Here is a 21158-nt window from a genome sequence, read left to right on the forward strand (position 1 = left end):
AGGTACATAAGGAGTTTCCAGTAAATCTAAATGATGTCCAATGTTGCGTTTTAAACAATAAGTCTCAACTATTTCCACTGGAACTTTCACTTCATTCCCCATGAAAATGAACTTCTCATTTGGGCTTATGGTTTGGATTGTAAGGAATCTCTGCATAATGTTAGAAACATGAGTCATACATCCATAATTAATCCATCATGTATCATGGGAAACTACAGTTAAGTTTGATTCAAAATATACATGAGCATTAAGCTCACCATTCTTTTCGAACCAAGACTTACACTTTAGGCAATCCTTTTGGAAATGTCTTAATTTCACAAAATTGACAATTATTGCCCTTTGATACCTTTTTCTGGATTTGCAAAGAGTCGTCATTGTTCTTTAATGACCCTTTGCCTTTATCATGCTTCTTCATAAATTTTTTTTTTAAGCTCCTTGATTCCCTTGGTGGCTTACATAATGGACTGAGTGACTTCCTTGATTCCTAAGCCTCGTTTCTTCCTGAACTAACATACTATGTAATTCATGCACATTCCATTTATCTTTCATGGTATTATAATTCATTTAGAACGGGCCAAACTCAGACGGTAATGAGTTTAGAACAAACTGAACATGAAAGTTCTCATTCACATCCATTATATTCCCAAGGTCTTAAGTCTTGCTGCAATGTTTGTCATCTCAATGACATGTTCATACTTAGTACGTGAACCATCAAACTTCATGGTGGTCAATGTACTCATTAATGTCCCAGCAACAGACTTATCAGCTGTTTGAGAACACTCTCCCACTAATCCCATAAACCTTTTAGCACTTTCGATTTTAGGGAGAGTTGTCTTAATACTGTCTGCAACAGTCATTCTCATCAACATTAGGCTGAGTCTGTTAGATCTTTCCCAAGCTTTATAATGAACTTTCTTTGCATTGCTACTAGCATCAATAATAGTAACAAACTTCTCTTCCAACATAGCAAGATCATAATCCAAAACACCGAGGTGAAATTGGACTTGCTCATTTTAGTCAGAGAAGTTAAGCCCATTAAAATTGGCACAGATGATACATAAGAATCCAATGAATTCAAAACATGTATTACATAATAAAATTCACACAAGTGTTTTGAGACATAAAATACATGTCATACATATGATTCATTCAGATAACGGACAATGTATATTGATGTTCTCCTTTGGGTGATACACCAACATACAACATACAAACATAATGATGCTAATAAAATTTTAACATTATTTGGCAATTAAATATGCACCAATTAGTTGTATCTATTTCCTTTGGGCATATAAATAAAACTAATGATACACACAAATTGCCTACAATTATATTCATTAATTATAAGAACAACTAATCAACCTTTGGGTGATCCATAAATGCCTTATAACAATGAATTTCAATTACCCATAAACCAATAATCATATAATTTAGCATCCATTATTCTATGAGTAATTGGAATAATCATTAAGTTGGAATTAAATAACCTTGCAAATTTGGCCACTTTGGTGACTAACAAATTCAACATACATTTAATTCCAACTAAATATTATTGAAAAAATCATTAATTTGGAATTAAATAATCTTACAAATTTGGCCACTTTGGTGACTAACAAATTCAACACACATTTAATTCCAACCAAGTATAATTGAAATAATCATTAATTTGGAATTAAATAACCTTACAAATTTGACCACTTTGGTGACTAACAAATTCAACATATATTTAATTCCAACCAAATATGTATGGTCTGCACATACTTATTGCTATTAACAATTCATAGTCATTCTATTAATTTCAATCCAGCCCATAAAATAATATTTGCATTTATTTGTGTTTTTACATTCCAACACGTTCAAGCAAATATGTAGCATATACATATATTTACTGTTACCAATAATTGCAAAACATTCACATTAATTTAATTACAGAACATAAATTTTCAATCCTTTAATCACGTTCAACAATAATTTTTCGTAAAAAAAAAAAGATCAAGTGGGATTGGAAATAGCGAACATAAGGTTGCAAATAGCAATTTCCAAAATTTCATATTCTTCCTGCAACAAACGTACCTGTGTAGCTTTTCAAAATTAAAATTGAATCTTTACGTTTAGGCACGCTTCCTTTCTTTCACCATTAGAAGTAAAAACTTTCTCCAAATTTAATATATACATGTAGTGCAGCTTTCTCTCCCATAATCATAAGTTTTCAAATAATCTTTCTCCAAAAAATTGGTATTCAACAATAATAAAATATTACCAATAAAACAATACATGCAACGGAAAATAAAATTCCTAAATTTCATAATTAGGATTTATGCATAATTGAGAGAAATTAAATTATGCCTAAATTTCATAATTAGGGTTCATACATAATTGAAAGAAATTAAATTATCCCTAAATTTCATAATTAGGGTTCATGTATAATTGAGAGAAATTAAATCATTCTTGGAGAATCATAAATTTCATAATACATGCTCTGATACCACATGTAAAATTCTTAAGGGGTTTCCTAGACTATCAATGATAGGAAACAACAGGATCTTGAAACCTATGGTTCTCACAAACAATCAATAAACAACAATAGATAATGATGTGTACCTTTCTCCATAGGAAGACTTGTACCTTTCTCCATAGGGACTTCTCTCCAGTGCACTTTGATTTCCTTGAAAGAGGAGAGAAATAAGATTTCACTTCCTTTGGCCTTTCTTTTCTGCCTCTCTCCGTTCGTGATGGCTATGAGTGAGAGAGAACACTTTCTGGTCAGGAAGGGGACCTTATTTCACGTTAGTGGGTATTAACCCCCTTTTATAACCACTACTCTCATCAAGTAGCAGTTAACCCTAGAAACTTCTCCTATTAAGCTCAATTACAATTTAGCTCTTAATCGTTAATTATTTACTTATTAGTCCCTACATAAGTCACATGTCCCTCACATGAGACATTAATTCTTACAATGGTTTCTCCAAGGAGTTTCGTGGACAGGTTTAGGCTTTGGTTCTTGAGGTGCTTAGCACTAATTCTTTGTTGAATGTTCATTGTAATCAGTTCAAACTTGCATTGTCTTTTTCATTTTTATGAAAAGGATATGCTTCAAAGGTGGAATAAACTAGTTTGTTTATATTGCAGTTTTCTTGATGCAAAGGAGGGTCGCTACAACCCAAAAATGTCACCTAAAATACCAAGGGGAAAATGGCGTAAAGGGTCACAGGTCATTTTTCTTTTCTTTGCCATACCTAAATACTAGTATTGTTCTTTCCAATCATACATGATTTTAATCTGTTGATCAAATGGTGCTTAGTAGAATATTTTCTTCTGTAATCTCTCGAAACCTACTGGTTAGATGTAGCCTTTTCTTTGAAACACATAATTTTAGCTTACACTTGCTGAAAGAGAAACATTAATTTGGCTAGCCACACTCTAAAAGCTAGATAACTAGATACAGTGGAACCATTTTTGAATTGTTAATTGTTAGAAAGTACCAAAAACTTAATCTAGTTCTTAAAATTTTTAACATTTGTTTCTGGAAATTATGTCTTAATTTGAATTTTCATTGGATCACTATTGTTCGTAAGCATGCAGAAATGGTTGTAGATGATGATGTTATCTTTTCTGTCTTTAAGAAATATTGTAAGGTATGTAATCGATCACAAGTTATTTTAACTACAATTATTAATTCAAGGCAAGCTAGGTACTTGGGAGTTGTGTTGATTGTGCTTATAGTTCCAAATAATTGTAACTATTTAATGGAATCTTGGTAATCATGGTCAAGCAATAGTGGGTTTAATACTGATGTAACATTAGAAAAAGACTTTGAACTGAGAGCTCAAAATCATATATATTTGGGAAAACAGTGTTCTTGGGGCATGTGTTATGACTGAGTAATGCATAATAAACATTTAGTCCGAGTCTTGTCAATTTTCTATCTCAATCATTAAGTGCTATGTATAGCCTTGTAGAATATGTCTTATATTAGTAGTATAGTCCTGATTCTGAAAACTGGACAAGCTGGTCTGAAGGGTTGAACTGGAAAAGTGGATCAATGGCCAGACAGTCATGCTTCCAGATTAACTAAGAACCATAATACTTAAAACTGGCTTTGAAAGTAGTAAACTGGGGAGACTTCCCTTTATTGGTTCAATGACTGGTATGGTCTTCAAAACCTTGATATGGAGTGAGGACATGTCTGTAATTCACTAGTTAGTGAAATTCTTCTGATTAATTGTATTTCAAAACACATTGGGAAATTTGATTTTTAGGATTAGGAGTTTGTAGGTTCTTGTTTACCCAATGGCATCTGATTTTTTTTTCAAGTAATATTCGTTAAAGATCTAGATGTGAGATTTGACGAGTGATTATTTAATTATTGTTGGAAATTGCTATTTAAAATTTCTCCCTTTGCTCTCCTCTATTATTCTGCCTTTTATTTACATCTGATTTGCAAAGTATGATCTGGTAGTTATTGTTCAATCCCATAGAACAACTATTGAATGTGTCTTTTTTCTTTTTTGTTATCTTCAACAATATAATTTTATAAAGTATGCTGAGACCCTAATGTTGTTTACAGTGACAATATTGTGATGCTACTCAGTACTCATATCATTATCTATGTTTTTTTTGGGGTGGGGGGGTGTTCTTCAATCCTATTTATTCTTGCTTCTGCTTTATTTACAAATTACCTTGATAAAATGTTGTCATTGATGAGCAGTAACTTTTTAAGGGTTAATTTGCATGGATATTGTTTCTAATCTTAATATGCATTTCTCTTTTCTTATAGATGCATGACCTTGAAGGTGAACTTGAACGTAGAACATTGACTTATAACCTATGGAACCAGTCTACAACAAAAATGGAGAATAAAGGCTGGGATCCTATTACTTTCGGCTATTCAAATGCTAGCCCTCAAAGGATAAAGGAAATAAAGGTTTTCTTCTGATGCCTGATACTTGACTTAAGCATAGATTTAACCATTTATGGGTTGGATAAATGAGAAGGCTCAAGATTTTTTTTCTCCCCTTTTTGGAGAAGGGGGAAGACAAAAAAAGGAGGATTCAGTTAATGAAATCCTAATGTTTTTTATTGTTCTACCACTAACTGTGGATTGGAATTTGGGATGGTTGAAACTGTTATTGAAGTAAATAGAAGTTTCTTGAAATTAGTCTTGAAAATGCTTGCTTAGGATGGCATGGTTGATCCTATATCACGGTACAATTTATATTCAGTAGTCAAATTGCCACCTTTCATGACAAGATTGGAGTGCTCTGATTTCTGGGTTGAAAGCCTATAATGGTTTTTTGTTTGAAGACTTGCATAATGGCTCATAATTGAAAATAATGAAAAATGATTGCTCTTTATTTTACTGCTTTTTGGGAAGTAATTCTCGACTCCTCTTTATTTTACATAGACATATACTTCAGACTTCAAATGAGATTACTACAAGCTTCAATCGGCATACTCCACACAAAGATTTTGATGGGATTATTATACAACATACTCCACACAAACAGATTTTGAAGACAAAAATTGGGCAAGTTTCTGCGGATCGAATGCTATGAGTTGTAGGACCATTTTATTTGGCTTAGTGAGAGAGGTCTTATACATTATACCACAATTTTAAAACAATAATCACAGGAAATAACAAGTTATAATATAAAAGAATAGTTTTTTTAGTAACATCTGGAAATTTTGTATAGGCTAGTTGGAATTCTGATGGCAAATTGAAAACAAGGCTCTCTTCAAAGGTCTTTTGAACCTTCATCCCAAATTTGTTAACCTTTATCATTTTATTTTTTGTTGTTGTTGCAATTTGGGGATGTCTCTGTCAATCCAAGCTATCCATAGTCTCCAAACTTATCAATTAGCAGTGGTTAACACATTGGTTCTGTTTCTCAAGTGAAATAGTGTTGTGGTGCATGAACTCACCTACATAGTGTTTCTGTATAAGTTTTTTTTACATATCTGGGGGTTTTAGTCAGAAATGGTATAATTCAATTTAAATTAAAAATCTGAGTTACATATCATTCATCTTTAATATTTTACAGAGTATTGTTTAATCCAAGTTTTTTTGTGTGTTATTACAAGAATATTGTGTAAGATTCAAAATTTTTTAGCATTAAAATTATTTTAATTATTTAATTATTAAATATTAAAAAAATTGATTATTAAATATTGTATAGCATTAAATTTATTTTGAATATTTAACTATTTAAAAATGACTCATTTATTTTCATTCAATATTGAAATTTTAATTTTTAAATAAATATTTAAAAATGAAAATTTGAATTTCATTGAAATTGAATTACTTTATCCAAACAAGGAAATTAAAATACAAGCAATTGAATTGCCTCATCCAAACAAAATATTTACAAAATGAAAGGAATTTAAATCAAGGCAATTAAAATGTTGTGCATTTGAATTTCCAAGAAATTTCTAAATCCCCCATCCAAACACATGGTTAGGGTGATTTGTCTTTTAGCAATGGGTGGCATGTCATAAACTCAATTGCAAAGTTATCTACCATGTTGAAAAAGATCTTTTGATGTCTTCTTTAATGATCATTGGTTGCTGCTTTTGGAAGTTGTAATTGTAACATGCTTGTAATGATTGATAAACCGACTATTTTCCATATTTCGTAACAACTGAAGCTAAATGTGTGATTTTATATGATTAACTTAATGCCTGCTTAAAACATGTCTGAATCTAGTCCACATCAAGTTCAGGAGAAGTTAGTACTGCTGAAAATTAACTATCTTTTGGTATATAATTTGATAGGGGAATCATTTTGATGGCAAAAATCGCATGAATGAAATTACTAAGGCCACAAATTCAGGCAGTCAACCCGGCTGCACTTTCTGCATGGGTAAAAATGATTGCCAAGTTGTACAATCAAGAACAAAAGTAATGAATATTCTGATCAAGAGTGGAAAACCTCAGGAAGCTATAGTCATTTTTCAAAATCTGATTGAAGGAGGGCACCAACCATCTTTAGCAACATATACAACCCTATTAAATGCCTTAACCACTCAGAAATATTTCAAGCCTATACATTCCATTGTCTCACTGGTTGAAGAAAAACAAATGAAGCCTGACTCAAGATTTTTTAATGCTCTTGTAAATGCATTTGCTGAATTTGGGAACATTGAGGATGCCAAGAAAGTTGTTCAGAAAATGAAAGAAAGTGGATTAAAACCTAGTGCTTGCACTTATAACACATTGATAAAAGGATATGGGATTGCAGGTAAGCCTGATGAGTCAATAAAGCTACTAGATCTTATGTCAATAGAAGGAAATGTGAAACCCAATCTCAAGACATGCAATATGCTAATCAGAGCTTTGTGCAAAATGGAGCACACATCTGAGGCATGGAATGTGGTGTATAAGATGACTACTTCGGGAATGCAACCAGATGTTGTTAGCTTCAACACTGTAGCAATTTCTTATGCTCAGAATGGAAAGACTGTTCAGGTTGAAGCTATGATTTTAGAGATGCGGAGGAATGGTTTGAAACCCAATGATAGAACTTGCACCATCATCATAAGTGGATATTGTAGAGAAGGTAAAGTATGGGAAGCTCTAAGGTTCGTATACAGGATAAAGGATCTGGGGCTGCAGCCTAATCTTATTATACTTAATTCCCTGGTTAATGGTTTTGTGGACACGATGGATCGAGATGGTGTCAATGAGGTAAGCTTGAACTTACGACTGTGTTAGGTTACCAATTAAGCAAGTGTATGAATGAAGGAAACATGGCAAGTATAAGAGGAAGTCAGAGCAAGAGCCAGAGCAACTAGAACCAGGATTAGGTAGCTGACTAAGATCAGTTACAGTTAGTAGTTAGCCTTGTAACTATTCAAGTTAGTTAAAGGCAGTTAGTTAGTTAGCCATCAACTATAAATAGAGATGGACTGCCTGGAATTACTTAGGTGGGAGTAATCACGGTGGTTGGTTAGGGAGGCTAGGCTCCAATAAAATGAGAGATTGGGCTAGTACCACCATCACTGGTATCAAAGCAAAATTTCGATCCTGAGACGTGAAGCTATTCATGGTTTCAACTCGAGGAAACATGGATACGAGTGTGGAATTTTTGGAACAAGGTTTTGAAGGTATGATCAACACGTGAGGATGTCACAAGTTTGAAGCGATTGTTTGAAGAGGAACACATTGAGTGGGCAGAGCTGAAGGCGCAAATGGCAGAGCTAATGGCGACGGTGCGGATCTTGTCGACCACTGATCGGGGAAGCGGCAATCGCGACCATGCAGAACAACAAAATCGCGATCGAGAGGTAAAGTGGTAGAAACTTGAGATTCCAATTTTTTACGGAGGAGATGCATTTGGCTGGACAAATAAGGTGGAACACTATTTTGAGATTAAAGGTGTAGAGGAAGAAGATCGAATCCAGGCAGCCATGGTCGTAATGGAAGGAAAGGCACTAACCTAGTACCAGTGGTGGGAATTTTGTGCGAAAAACCCTAATTGGACAGATTTCAAGAATGTTGTGATTCAGCGGTTTCATCCTTCGATGAACCAAAGCCCCTATGAGTTACTACTCAGCCTGAAACACGAAGGAACAATAGAAGAATATCGCGAGAAGTTCGAATTGTATACAGGTCCGTTGAGAGGAATAGAACCTAAGTATTTGAAAGGCATATTTCTGAATGGATTGAAAGAGGTGGTGAGGGCAGAGCTAAAGTTGCATCCAGTAACACCCTCCCTGAACTGATGGACTATATGTAAAGGATAGATGAGAAAAATTCACTAATGGAAAAAGGTAATGTTGGAGGAAACAGAGGTGGTCCAACTAGAAGTTATAGTTCCTCAAAAACTGAAAGATGGGATCCAAGAAACAAAGACACCACGACAAAACAAGAGAGACAAGTTCGAGCTCGAAATCAAATAGTGTGAAGTCCACTAGGGCATACAGAGGCAGGCCTTTTAGGAGGCTTTCAAATGAGGAGTTCCAGGAGAGAGCAGAAAAAGGACTTTGTTATTGTTGTGATGGGAAATTTGGCCCTGGTCATATATGCCCCAATAAACAATTCCAAGTCCTTATTTTGGGAGAAGGACAAGATGAAGAAGATGAAAAAGAAGAGGGGGCAAGAAATGAGAAACAACTGCAGAGTATTCAACTATCCCTGTATAGCATGTCAGGATTGACTTCAAAAAAATCCATTAGACTTTGAGGCAATATTACCGAAAACAGAGTCATTGTATTGGTAGATTGTGGGTCCTCTCATAATTTCATTTATGTTGCAGTATAGAAACTGTTGGATCAAGTGGCCTCAGAATAATTAAGAAGGGGGGGTTGAATTAATTATTAATGTGTCTTGACTAATTAAAAAATTATCCTTCTTAATGTTACTAGATTCAAGTAGGCTTTTACTACAAAGTTAAGAAAGTAAAGAACAGAAACAGAAACTTAACCAAAAGTAAAAGCGGCAATTAAAAGTACACAACGAAAATTAAAGAGTGTAGGGAAGAAGAAGAAAAACACAAGATTTATACTAGTTCAACCACAATCCGTGCCTCCAGTCCCCAAGCAACCAACAGTTCTTGAGATTTCTTTCAACCTTGTAAAATCCTTTACAAGCCAAAGATCCACAAGGTATGTGCCCTCCCTTGTTCTCTTTGAAAAACCAAGTGGATGTACCCTCCACTTGAACTGATCCACAAGAGATGTACCCTCTTTTGTTCTCAGTATAACAACCCAAGTAGATGTACCCTCTACTTGTGCCACAAAGGATGTACCCTCCAATGTGTTAGGACAAAGAATTCTCAGGCGATTAGTCCTTTGAATATTTGTAAGGGGAAACAAAAGATATCTCAGGCGGTTAGTCCTTTGAATTCTCTTGGAAAGAGAGAAGGGAGACACAAAAGAATTCAGGCGGTTAGTCCTTCTATTCTTTTGGCAAAGGGAGAAGAGAAGAAAAGATAACACACTTTTGTTTTCTGCAGAATTTTCACTTGCAGAAAAACAAGGTTTGGAAAAACAAAACTTAGAAAGCTTTTTGGCAAAGGAAGAACAAGAAGAAAGATGAGTAGAAAGGAATTCTTATAAGTTTCTCAAAAATTGTTAAAGAGTTGTAAAAGTTCTTTTGAATGCAAGTCAAGGTCTTACCTTTATAGACTCTTCATGTCTGGTCAAGAAAATCATTGGAAGAGTTATAACCTTGAGAAAATTAAGTCAAGAGTTACAACTTTTGACTTTTTATTCAAAAGTTATCACTGGTAATCGATTACCATAATCATGTAATCGATTACATAATGCATTTTATGAAAAGTTGTGACTCTTCACAATTGGATTTGAATTCCAATGTTCAGATACACTGGTAATCAATTACCAATATAGTGTAATCGATTACACTATTTGAAAAATATTTTGGAAAAACGTTGCAAATCAGTTAAAAACATTTTGAAATCAAATTTGGTCATTGGTAATCGATTACATGAAACTGGTAATCGATTACCAGAGAGTAAATACTCTGGTAACTTAGTTTTGAGAAAACTCTTTTATAAAACAAAATTGTGCTATGTTTGAATTTTTTGAAAAAAATACTTCCCTTGTGAAGTCTTGACTGTTGCTTCTCGATTTGTTCTCTTGAATCTTGAAATCAACTTCTCTTGAATCTTGTTCTTGATTGTTCTTGAATCTTGAATCTTGAAACTTAATTGTTCTTGAATCTTGATTCTTTGAGACTTGATTCTTGAAGCCTGATTCTTTGGAACTTTCTTAACTCTTGATTCTTTGGCATCATCAAAATAATCTTGGAAGTCATTGCTTCCACAAAAGCAACAACAAATACCAATCACACCTACTAAATCACATACTATGGAAGTAGGGGATGGACGAAAAATTAGGTGTGAAGGAGCTACAAGAATGTCAAATTGTAGATCCAAGGCATGAAAATCCAACAAGACTTATTTGTCTATGAAATGACGGGAGTGGATGTGGTATTAGGGATGGAATGGTTGGCATCTCTAGGTGAGATAAGGGCAAATTTCAGAGAATTAACTCTAAAGATACCTACAACTAAAGGGTCATTCACATTAAAAGGAGAACCGACAATGGCCAGATTTGTTGCTTCGCTGAGATCCATTGTTAAGGTCCTACGGAATGAAGCCTGCAAGTTGTACCGGAAGCAAGCCTAATACCAGCATGGATGGAAGTCATTCTTGAGGAACAGAACCCTAGTGGTCTCCCTCCTTCAAGGAGACAGACCATAGCATTGAGTTAAAAAATGGAGCTGAAATCCCCAACATAAGGCCTTACAGGTACCTCATTACCAAAAAAATGAAATTGAAAAGCTAGTGGATGACATGCTGAATTCAGGGATTATTAGGCCCAGTATCAGTCCTTATGCAAGCCCTATTATATTAGTGAAAAAGAAAGATGGAGGATGGAGATTTTGTGTGGATTATAGGGCTCTCAATAAGATAACGGTCCCCAATACATTTCCTATACCTATTGTTGATGAACTCTTGGATGAATTAGGGGGTGCAGTAATCTTTACTAAACGGGATCTTAAATATGGTTATCATCAAATAAGAATGAAGGAAAAAGATATCCCAAAAACTGCATTTAGAACCCATGAGGGCCATTATGAGTTTGTAGTAATTCCTTTTGGTCTTACAAATGCCCCTTCCACATTCCAAGCATTAATGAACGAAGTCCTGTGGCCCTACCTAAGGAAGTTTGCCTTGGTATTTTTTGATGATATACTCATCTATAGTAGAAGTCAAGAGGATCATAAGACTCATGTGAAAGCTGTCCTATCCCTGTTGGCTGAGAATAAGTTGTTGGTCAACAAGAAAAAGTGCAGTTTTGGGCAAAGTCAATTAGAGTATTTGGGTCACATAATTTCGGGGGAAGGTGTAGTGGCAGATCCCCAAAAATTAGAGGTCATGCAAAACTGGCCTACTCCTAGTGATGTGAAATCATTAAGGAGATTTTTGGGTCTCACAGGGTACTACAGACGTTTTGTTCAAAACTATGGTAGGATTGCAAGGCCTCTGTATAACTTGCTAAAAAATGATGGTTTTAAATGGAATGAGGAGGCTGAGGAGGCTACTAGAAAATTGAAGAATGCAATGGCAAAAATTCCTGTTCTCACTGTACCTGATTTTACTTAACCCTTTGCAGTGGTGACTCACATGTCTAATAAAGGATTAGGGGCAGTATTAATGCAGCAGGGGAGACATTCCTTAATGGGCCGCAAATTCACTATATTAATAGATCAGAAAAGTCAGAAGTTTTTAACTGGTCAGAGATTACTTGCAGAAGATCAGTTTAAATGGACTTCGAAACTAATGGGGTTTGATTTTGATATAGTGTACAAGCCAGGATGTGAGAACAAGACAGTTGATGCATTATCTAGAAGAATGACATATTTGTCCATTTCAATGATCAGATTTTCTGATGAGGAAGAGTGGGAGTCTGAAGTTTTGGCTAACCTGAAACTGAAGAAAATTATGCAGGATTTATTGGTAAATGGATCTGCACATCCAGGATACGCCTTATAGGATATAAAATTAAGGTATAAAGGAAAGTTAGTAATTTCTAAAACATCTCCCAAGGTGCATACACTAATGACAAAGTATCACAACTCTGTTGTAGGAGGTCATTCAGGGTTTTTCAGAACATTTAAAAGGATAACAACCTTAGTTTATTGGGAGGGTATGAGGAAAGACATATTACGGTTTGTGGCTGCATGTGAAACTTGCCAACAAAATAAATATCAGGCCCTATCCCCGGCTGGTTTGTTGCAACCTCTTCCTATCCCTACACAGGGTCTACCGAGAGCACAAGGAAAGAATGAAATTCTGGTTGTGGTAGACAGATTGACTAAGTATGCTCATTTTATCCCCATTAGTCACCCCTTCACTACAAAGGACATAGCTGATCTATTTGTCAGGGAGGTTGTGAAATTACATGGGTTTCCAAACACTATCATTTCAGATCGGGATAAAATTTTTCCGAGTCAATTTTGGAGGGAATTATTCAAATCTGCTGGAACTAAATTGAAATTTAGTTCAGCATATCATCCTTAGACGGATGGCTAGGCTGAGGTGGTCAATAGAGGAGTAGAAACATACTTAAGGTGTGTTACAGGAGAAAAACCAAAGCATTGGCCTTCCTGCTTAAGTTGGGCAGAATTTTGGTTTAACAATAATTACAATAGTTCCTCTAAGCTCACTCCTTTCAGGGCTTTCTATGGTAGAGACCCACCTTAATTGCTTAAAGGCACATCTGTTCCTTTAGCAATAGAGGAGGCCAACGGGCTGACACAAGATAGGGACTCTTTGTTGGACCAACTACGAACTAATTTTCTTAAGGCTCAGGACCAAATGCAAGTATATGCTAATAAGCACCGTAGGGATGTTAACTTGGTTGTGGATGATTGGGTTTACCTAAAATTGCAACCGTATCGTTTGAAATCTTTGGCTAAGAAGTTGAATGAGAAATTAAGCCCTTGATTTTATGGATCATATTAGATTTCTATGGTCATTGGTAAAGTAGCTTACCAGCTCAACTTACCACCCTAGAGTAAAGTTCATCCGGTCTTTCATGTGTCTCTATTAAAGAAAGCCATTGCTCATGCAGTAAAACCAACCCTTGCCTCCAATGCTGACTGATGAGTTGGAACTAAGGGTAGAGCCTTTAGCTGTCAAGGCTGTCAAAAACGACCCTGCAGGCACAACCGAAGTGCTCATCCAATGGAAAGATTTACTTTACTTTGAAACTACATGGGAATCGGTTGATGTTATGAAGCAGCAATTTCCTGCATTTCACCTTGAGGACAAGGTGGCTCTCTTGGGGGGAAGTATTGTTAGGTTACCAATTAAGCAAGTGTATGAAGGAAGGACACATGACAAGTATAAGAGGAAGTCAGAGCAGCATCTAAAGCAGCCAGAACCAGGATTAGTAGCTGACTAAGATCAGTTACAGTTAGTAGTTAGCCTTGTAACTTTTAAAGTCAATTAAAGACAGTTAGTTAGTTAGCCATCAGCTGTAAATAGAGATGGACTGCCTGGAATTACTTAGGCGGGAGTAATGACAGTGGTTGGTTAGGGAGGCTAGGCTCCAATCCCTAGATGTGCATTTGTACTACAAGAGTAATAAAACAAGAGATTGGGTTGGTACCATTAGATTGCTGCTTGAACTTACGTCTGTTAATTATTTGACTATAATTTTAGACTCCCTTGACATAGAATCAATCACAGACCTCATTACTTCATGCACTCTTGACATTCATTTTATTATTAATATAGACTATTAAACTGTAAAGCAAGAATTAATGGTAAAGGAAAATTAGCATCCAACAATGGCATACATGAATAGTGTAAAATGCAGCTTTGTGTCAGACTCTTCTAGAACTTACCACTTGCCAACCTTTTTATCCATATTTCCAATGTACAACCATGCCTCCAGGTTCTTGGTGCAATTGCATTGGTTCTTGATTAAACAGTGTTAGAAACTTAGAATCATGTGTCATTCAGTTTATCATTTTTTGTTTACAGTCTGCTACATGGTAAAGGAGTTATAAGTTGTAACTGAGGACAATATATAATTTGGATCTATTGCTTTTTGCCTCTAGTTTCCAAATCTTTTTCTGAGTTAGGTGTTTATCAAGTTTATTGTGTCAAGCATCATGCAATTGTCTTATAAATTTTTCGCTGAAAGAATATATGTATCCCACCTTGTTACTCATCATGGTGAACATCCATATCAGGTGTTAAATTTGATGGAAGAATTTTACATCCGACCAGATGTGATAACATATAGTACTATAATGAATGCATGGAGCCAAGCTGGATTCTTGGAAAAATGCAAGGAAATCTACAATAACATGTTAAAATCTGGTGTGAAGCCGGATGGACATGCTTATAGTATTCTTGCTAAAGGTTATGTGCGAGCACAAGAAATGGAAAAGGCTGAAGAACTGCTTACTGTCATGACTAAATCAGGTGTCCAACCAAATGTTGTTATATTTACAACTGTGATGAGTGGATGGTGCAGTGTTGGCAGAATGGACAATGCCATGAGGGTTTTTGACAAGATGGGTGAATTTGGGGTTTCTCCAAATTTGAAGACTTTTGAGACACTAATCTGGGGATATGCAGAAGCAAAACAACCCTGGAAAGCAGAAGGAATGTTGCAAATAATGGAAGAGTTTCATGTTCAACCCAAGAAATCGACCATTTTGCTTGTTGCAGAAGCTTGGTGTTTTGCTGGATTGAAAGAAGGGGCAAAGACACTACTGATTACTGTAAAAACTGAGAAGATGATCAATTCAATAGATGGAGACAACAATATAACTGCTAAAATGTCAGAGAAAATTTGCCAAAAGCCACATACTAATGCTCCTTTTTGTAGTCTCTTAAAAGACTTCATCTATATCTTCCACTGACCAGAAAGGTTCAGCTTAACATCTAGAAGAAATAGGAGGCTCCTTAGAGAGGGTGATGTGGAACTCCATTGCTCACAACAAAATTCAAGTGTCATTCTCAAATTTGTAAATATGGTTAAGGATTTTCCATTATGTGCAAACAATTTCAAGGACAGCATGGTCCATACCAACTTGCAAATTCATGTACAGCAGTATTCTTAAACTAAAAGGGTTTGGGAGGTGGAGTGTGGAATATCTTTCTGATGTAATTAATTACTTCTCAGTCAACACAAACTGTTCATTTTTGTTAACAAAATACTCCTTATAATTTTCATGTAATAAAAAATCTAAAGGCTTGTTTCTTATGCTGTAACTTCTACTCTCCCTTTTATTTTTGTCCCAGGAAATTTCGGTTCTCTCTAGTTTGCATTAAATAAATACTACCGCAAGTATGGACTATGCACTAGTCAGATTACGCCTTATGTTGAAAATTTAACTTCAGAAAACAAATAAAGACAAGATCAAACTATAAAACATATGGTCATTGAATAATTATTCCCTCCATCAATCATTTTATCGGTTGTTTAAAGTTACAATACATGGATTAAGAAAAGTAGCTGTTTTCTTCGTTTTCATTAAAATTATTAGTAATTTCTTAATATGCCGCTTATGTCTTATTGATTTATTTATTCTTGTAACATTTTATATACTATTCTTTCATATAAGGATATAATTAAAAATAATAATAATTTGTTATCTTGAAATTTTAAAATAACGATAACACAGTAAAATGTTATCTTACTAAGTTGGATCCACTGCATGAATTGTATGATTTCATTCAATTAGGTTGAATCCTAAAATTTTAAAATGCCAAATAACTAAATAAAATTATGACAGGTAAAAAGTAACAAAAGCAATATTTATTTGATGGGTATTACATGATGTTGATTACTTTTTTTGTTTGACTCAGGTGCCAGAAGATAAGTGGTGTTAGTTCTTATCTATTGCTCTATTTTATTAGTGACGTTAGAGCGTCATTAGATGAACAATAACTATTACACACATATTAGTTTCCAGTCAGTAGGACAACTATTGCGTTTTTTTTTTATTAAAGTGTTTTAAATAATATTTTTTATTGTTTAAAGAATTTTTTTATTGTTTAAAGGGTTATTTAAAACACTTTAAGGATGAAAAACAAAATAAACATATTTTAAATGAACTAAAACAACACTAAAAATTATAGGAACAAAAATAAAAAAATACTAAATTACAGAAAAAAAATATATATTAAAAGTACATTTTCAATCATGCAATTGCACAAAAACTTTAATGGAGATTACATTTAGCTTTTAAAATATAAAATAGCATATACAATGAGCATAAAATTTATGTAAGTAACATTATTCCTCGCTATATACAATTCCATAGACATTCAATAAACTTTTGGGTTTAAAGAGAATCCTTCTCGATACAAAGGTTTTTATGACAACAAAGCCTATATAGTAAGTTCTTAACAAGACAATACCCCTACCATTGACATATTGCTGTTATTTTGACGCTTAGTATCAACAACAGTAACAGAAATAGCAAAACAAATGACATTTGTGAAGGGTCTGAAGGAACTTTGCTAAGGAGTTTGGCCTGTTTTGTAGAGCTGCGTGGATTATTGGTCAGAAGGATCTGAAGGAACTTTGCTAAGGAGCCAAACCAAAAGCACACCAACAAGAGCACCAGAAAGATGTGCAATGTGATTTACACTTTGCAATGCGTAGCCTCCTCGGCCTGACAATGATGTTGAAGCTTGGGCTGCTTCCATGACCTAAGACACCCACAACCAACATATCAATTATACAGAGCACTGATAATCTGACACTACTAGTTCAGGCATAACCCAAATAGCAAATAATTAATCCAAAAGATGAGTGCTTTATCTTTTCAAAACAAATAAATAAATTATCGTCAAAAAAATATGGAAGACATCAATATACATAGGAAACCATCTATGTAGCATGACTCATCATGATATTGGATGCACATTGCAAAAGTAACAACATTATGTTAGTTCCAATATCTATAATTTCTGACATAATGATATAAATCTAGAAAAGGTTTTCAATTCATTATAGCAGGTAGCAAGTTTTGGAAAATAAGCTGTATAATTATTTGTAGCTCATGCCCCCACCTTCTCTATAACAAACTGACCCAATATAAGCACTTCAAGGATCTTCCTCCAATCCCAGGACATCTGCATCAAGTAAAAGTAAAACCATAAAAACTTGGAATACCGCAAACAGCATATGAACTCCAGAATACAATTCCAGGTACCTTTACAAGGACACTGATAGAAAATAACCCGAAAACAGCACCAGAAGCTCCAACAGAAACCGTATTTCTTGGTAAAACCAACCATGAAACAAGGTTGGCTCCTACACCAGTAAGAATGTAAGAAAGCCACAAAGCAAAGTTCCCTTCCTCTTCTTCAACAAGCTTTCCTGTTGTGGAACAACAAAATAACAAACACTCCAGTCTCAATCCCATAACAATTCACTTACCAGAAAGAAAAAGTGATCATGTTACAGCCTTACCAAAAATGTACAAGAAGAAAAGGTTGCTAGAAAGATGCTTCCTGAACAAGTTAAGGTGTTAGTTCACGTAAATAAAAAATAAAAAAGAAAGAGCTTTCAGCTTTCCACTAGAGGTTTCTGTGGTAAAAAGCTCTTATACTACACAAAACAAAAAATCATAAAATGCAGCTAAGAGTATTCAAAGTGTCTGAGACACAGAAGACATGACTGCACTATTATGAAGTGTCCTTGTTCGTGCACAATGATTTCCAACTAGTCATTATAGACACAAAACTTAGAAGCAATTGTTCAAGTACTTTTGGTGTTATTCTCCAACAAGATTTCCACCTTGGTAACCTATGTTGACTTATGATTAGAGAAAAATAACAAAAGCATCTAAAGAACTGTATCTAAGGTATATCCTTCTATAAAAGAAAAATAGCATTGCAAAAAGAAACTAGAGAGGTGTACACTCACCAATTAGCATGACAAAATGTAGCTGTGACAAACTGGTACCAAGAAGGCCAATTGTGGTACAAGTATAAAGCCTTGATCCCATTAACCTTGCAGAAATGATATAAAACCGTACATCATACAAGAAGCACTGAAACAACCCTGTTTAAGCCATGTCACTTTTTGACACTCCTTGAAAAGAGCTCCTCTTTTGCCCAATATAACATTTTGACTTTCTCACACCTACTTTCTTTTGAATTCATTTCACTTCCCAAAAAAAAAATTGTCTTCTTTGTAAGTAAAAAAGAAAATGAGGACAAAAGGGTAAAAAGCCAATGTGATTTCATATTAGCAAAGGCTAAACAATACACTTTTGATTTCTCGTTAATATATATTTTTTTTGGTTAGGTCTCCTAAGTTTGGAAAGTTTCAATTTGATATGTTAAAGTGTGTCTTTTAAGCTAAATTGGTTCTTCGTCACTTTACCATATACTAAACTGACATGCGGCAAATTATGAAAGATGTTACAACAAATGAGGCATTAGCTACATCAGCCAAAATTAATACCATTGATGCAAAAAAGTAACAACATAATAGTAAGGGAAATACTAACTAATGTTTTTAGGGCAGTGGTTAAAGAATAAAAAATAAATTATTTTTTATTGAAAACCATAACAGTGTCTTTCCCCATACAATTTCAACGTAATTTTTAATGAAAACTTTCTCTCTCTATATATATATATTTCTTAACTTCATTGGGACACTAATACTAACAGAAATTAACTTGCGCATTAGTTTGTAGAATTTCTCTCATATAGAACCCTAACAATTTAGTATGTTGGGACTGTGTCAAACTCGAACCTAGCTTCAATGGTTTGAGAAGACATAACAAACCATAAAACCAGGAAACAAATCGACCGATTTGCTTCTTAGAATAAGCATTACTTTTTTTAAGCAGAAGCACTTTAGATAAACATACTAAAAAAATAAACAGAAAACTGTTTATTTTATTGAAATAAGAGTTTTTCGAAACAAACAAGTTTAATGTCACTTTTTTAAATTTAATGTGAGCAAACTGAAACCAGTTTATTTTATTTATCCAATTAGAAAATAGAGAAAACAAGAAAGTTACCCGAAAAAAGTGGTCAGCGACGAATATGGCAATGTTGAGGAGAATGATCCAGAATATACCATTTACTCGCTTCTCCGGTTTCCCCTTTTGCTCCGGTTTCCCAAGCTCCAATTGTGACATTATATCTAACACAGAAGCACGGAAACGACGTGAGAAGAAGAAGAAGAATAACGCAGGACGACGTGCGAAGTTCCAAGTCATAAATAATAAACGGCAAGGTGTTTGAGAAAATGCCGAAGCCAAAGTTAAACGAGGAAGTAGAAGTACCTGATTTGTTGGAGTTGCAGCAGGGTGCGAGAGTGCGGTGGGAACGAAGAAGCGTTAATAAAGGATGATGATGATGATGGGATTTGGCATTAAGAGAAGGTTTGGTGGTGAAGGTGCGAAGGGGAGGGAGAGAGTGAAAGGGTTTAAGAGCGTGAATGTGAGAGGGTTTGCATGATAACTTAAATGGAACTCCAAGTTGCTGCGCCATTCTTCCTTCGTTTCCCCAAGCCAAAACCAAGTACTTGCTCGTGCTTGCAATTCAATTTATGCACTCTACTCTCTCCCTCTTGTTACTCGCTTGTCAGTCCCACAAGGCCAAGGGTCTCTTAACTAAGAGATTGTGTAACAGTAAAAAAGGAGATAAAGATGTATGAAAAAATGAAATTTATTATATATGTATAGAGAGAGGCTTAATAGTATTTTTTTTTACTCTGAATTTTTAATTTTTAGTAAATTTTACTCTTAATTTTTAATTTGATGTTTTTTTATTTTATTTTTTAAATCCTGTCATCTTTTGTCTTGCACATGCAAGACTTCTTTTGGTCTTACATGCTAGAATTTGTCTAGAAGACAAAGGGGTAGTTTGGGTGTTCGGAAGCATAGATCCAAAATTAAAAAAAATAAAATAATAGATTTTAATATTTTTAAAAAATGGTCATGAGTAGCAAATGTGTTTTTTTAAATAGTCTATATAATTGGTATATTTTTTATAGAATTAATTGGTATATTTTAAAAATTAAAAAAATGGACTAGTTTAAAAAAAATACTTAGTTAGGAAAATAGTTAACTCATTTCAGATAGATTAAAAAAATTGTTAGTAAAATGAGAGGGAAAAATTGTGTAGACCGAAACTAAAAATACCCTTTTTATAGATTGTTTGTGAAGTCGCCAACTCACGGGTGGTTGGCTCATGGTACCTAACACATGCAACTAAGAATGCATCATGAATTTTCATGCTTCCTTTTTTTGTTTTTGTTTTGTAGAGGAAAATGCAAGGATCATGCATGAGCAAACATGAAAACAAAAGGTATGCAGTTTGTAGAATAAAAAGTATGTTGAACGCATATGCATGATGATGCAATGACTCATGCAAAATGTGATGCCGAAATATGATAACGGACAAATGCATGAACGATATGTTCATTCTGATGCCATGAAGAGATGCTTATGCGATGCATGATATGAATGCATTTATCAGAGCTCAGAAAATCATCTCTTCTTACTTGCACATTTGGGGGTGCAGTGCCCCATGTGTGTAGTTAAGAAGGTGATATGGATCTTCCGGCTTCCCATGACAAAAGACGAGACTAACATACAACGCGTGTGTGACGACATGATGCAGACGCGCAAAAGCA

The 21158-nt window shown here is 34.5% G+C and overlaps 2 protein-coding genes across 2 annotated transcripts; one reads left to right on the forward strand and one right to left on the reverse strand.

The window, feature by feature from the left end:
- The first annotated feature begins 6879 nt into the window (after positions 1-6879).
- LOC114391608 (pentatricopeptide repeat-containing protein At5g25630) lies at positions 6880-15408 on the forward strand. Its single transcript, XM_028352594.1, has 2 exons — positions 6880-7686; positions 14731-15408. The coding sequence occupies exons 1-2, from the start codon at positions 6904-6906 to the stop codon at positions 15406-15408; spliced, it is 1461 nt and encodes a 486-aa protein (XP_028208395.1). The 5' UTR covers positions 6880-6903.
- Positions 15409-16728: 1320 nt separating this feature from the next.
- LOC114392316 (rhomboid-like protein 11, chloroplastic) lies at positions 16729-20157 on the reverse strand. Its single transcript, XM_028353394.1, has 7 exons — positions 19804-20157; positions 19537-19661; positions 18429-18514; positions 17973-18013; positions 17713-17879; positions 17570-17632; positions 16729-17206 (listed from the first exon to the last, which is right to left on the reverse strand). Exons 1-7 carry the CDS (start codon positions 20009-20011, stop codon positions 17051-17053), a joined length of 846 nt encoding a protein of 281 aa, XP_028209195.1. The 5' UTR covers positions 20012-20157; the 3' UTR covers positions 16729-17050.
- Between the last annotated feature and the right edge of the window lie 1001 nt (positions 20158-21158).

This window comes from Glycine soja, chromosome 17 (genome assembly GCF_004193775.1).
Source record: "Glycine soja cultivar W05 chromosome 17, ASM419377v2, whole genome shotgun sequence".
NCBI lineage: Eukaryota > Viridiplantae > Streptophyta > Magnoliopsida > Fabales > Fabaceae > Glycine > Glycine soja.

What these genes read in the sequence shown, in the direction of transcription:
- LOC114391608 (XM_028352594.1), top strand. Translation starts at nt 6,904, where the DNA reads ATGAATATTCTGATCAAGAGTGGAAAACCTCAGGAAGCTATAGTCATT. An exon ending in ATCGAGATGGTGTCAATGAG is followed by an intron (nt 7,687 to 14,730) that starts GTAAGCTTGAAC and finishes CATCCATATCAG; the next exon opens with GTGTTAAATTTGATGGAAGA.
- LOC114392316 (XM_028353394.1), bottom strand. Translation starts at nt 20,011, where the DNA reads ATGGCGCAGCAACTTGGAGTTCCATTTAAGTTATCATGCAAACCCTCT. An exon ending in TTTCTTCTTGTACATTTTTG is followed by an intron (nt 17,880 to 17,972) that starts GTAAGGCTGTAA and finishes GTTCCACAACAG; the next exon opens with GAAAGCTTGTTGAAGAAGAG. An exon ending in GTCAGTTTGTTATAGAGAAG is followed by an intron (nt 17,207 to 17,569) that starts GTGGGGGCATGA and finishes TGGGTGTCTTAG; the next exon opens with GTCATGGAAGCAGCCCAAGC.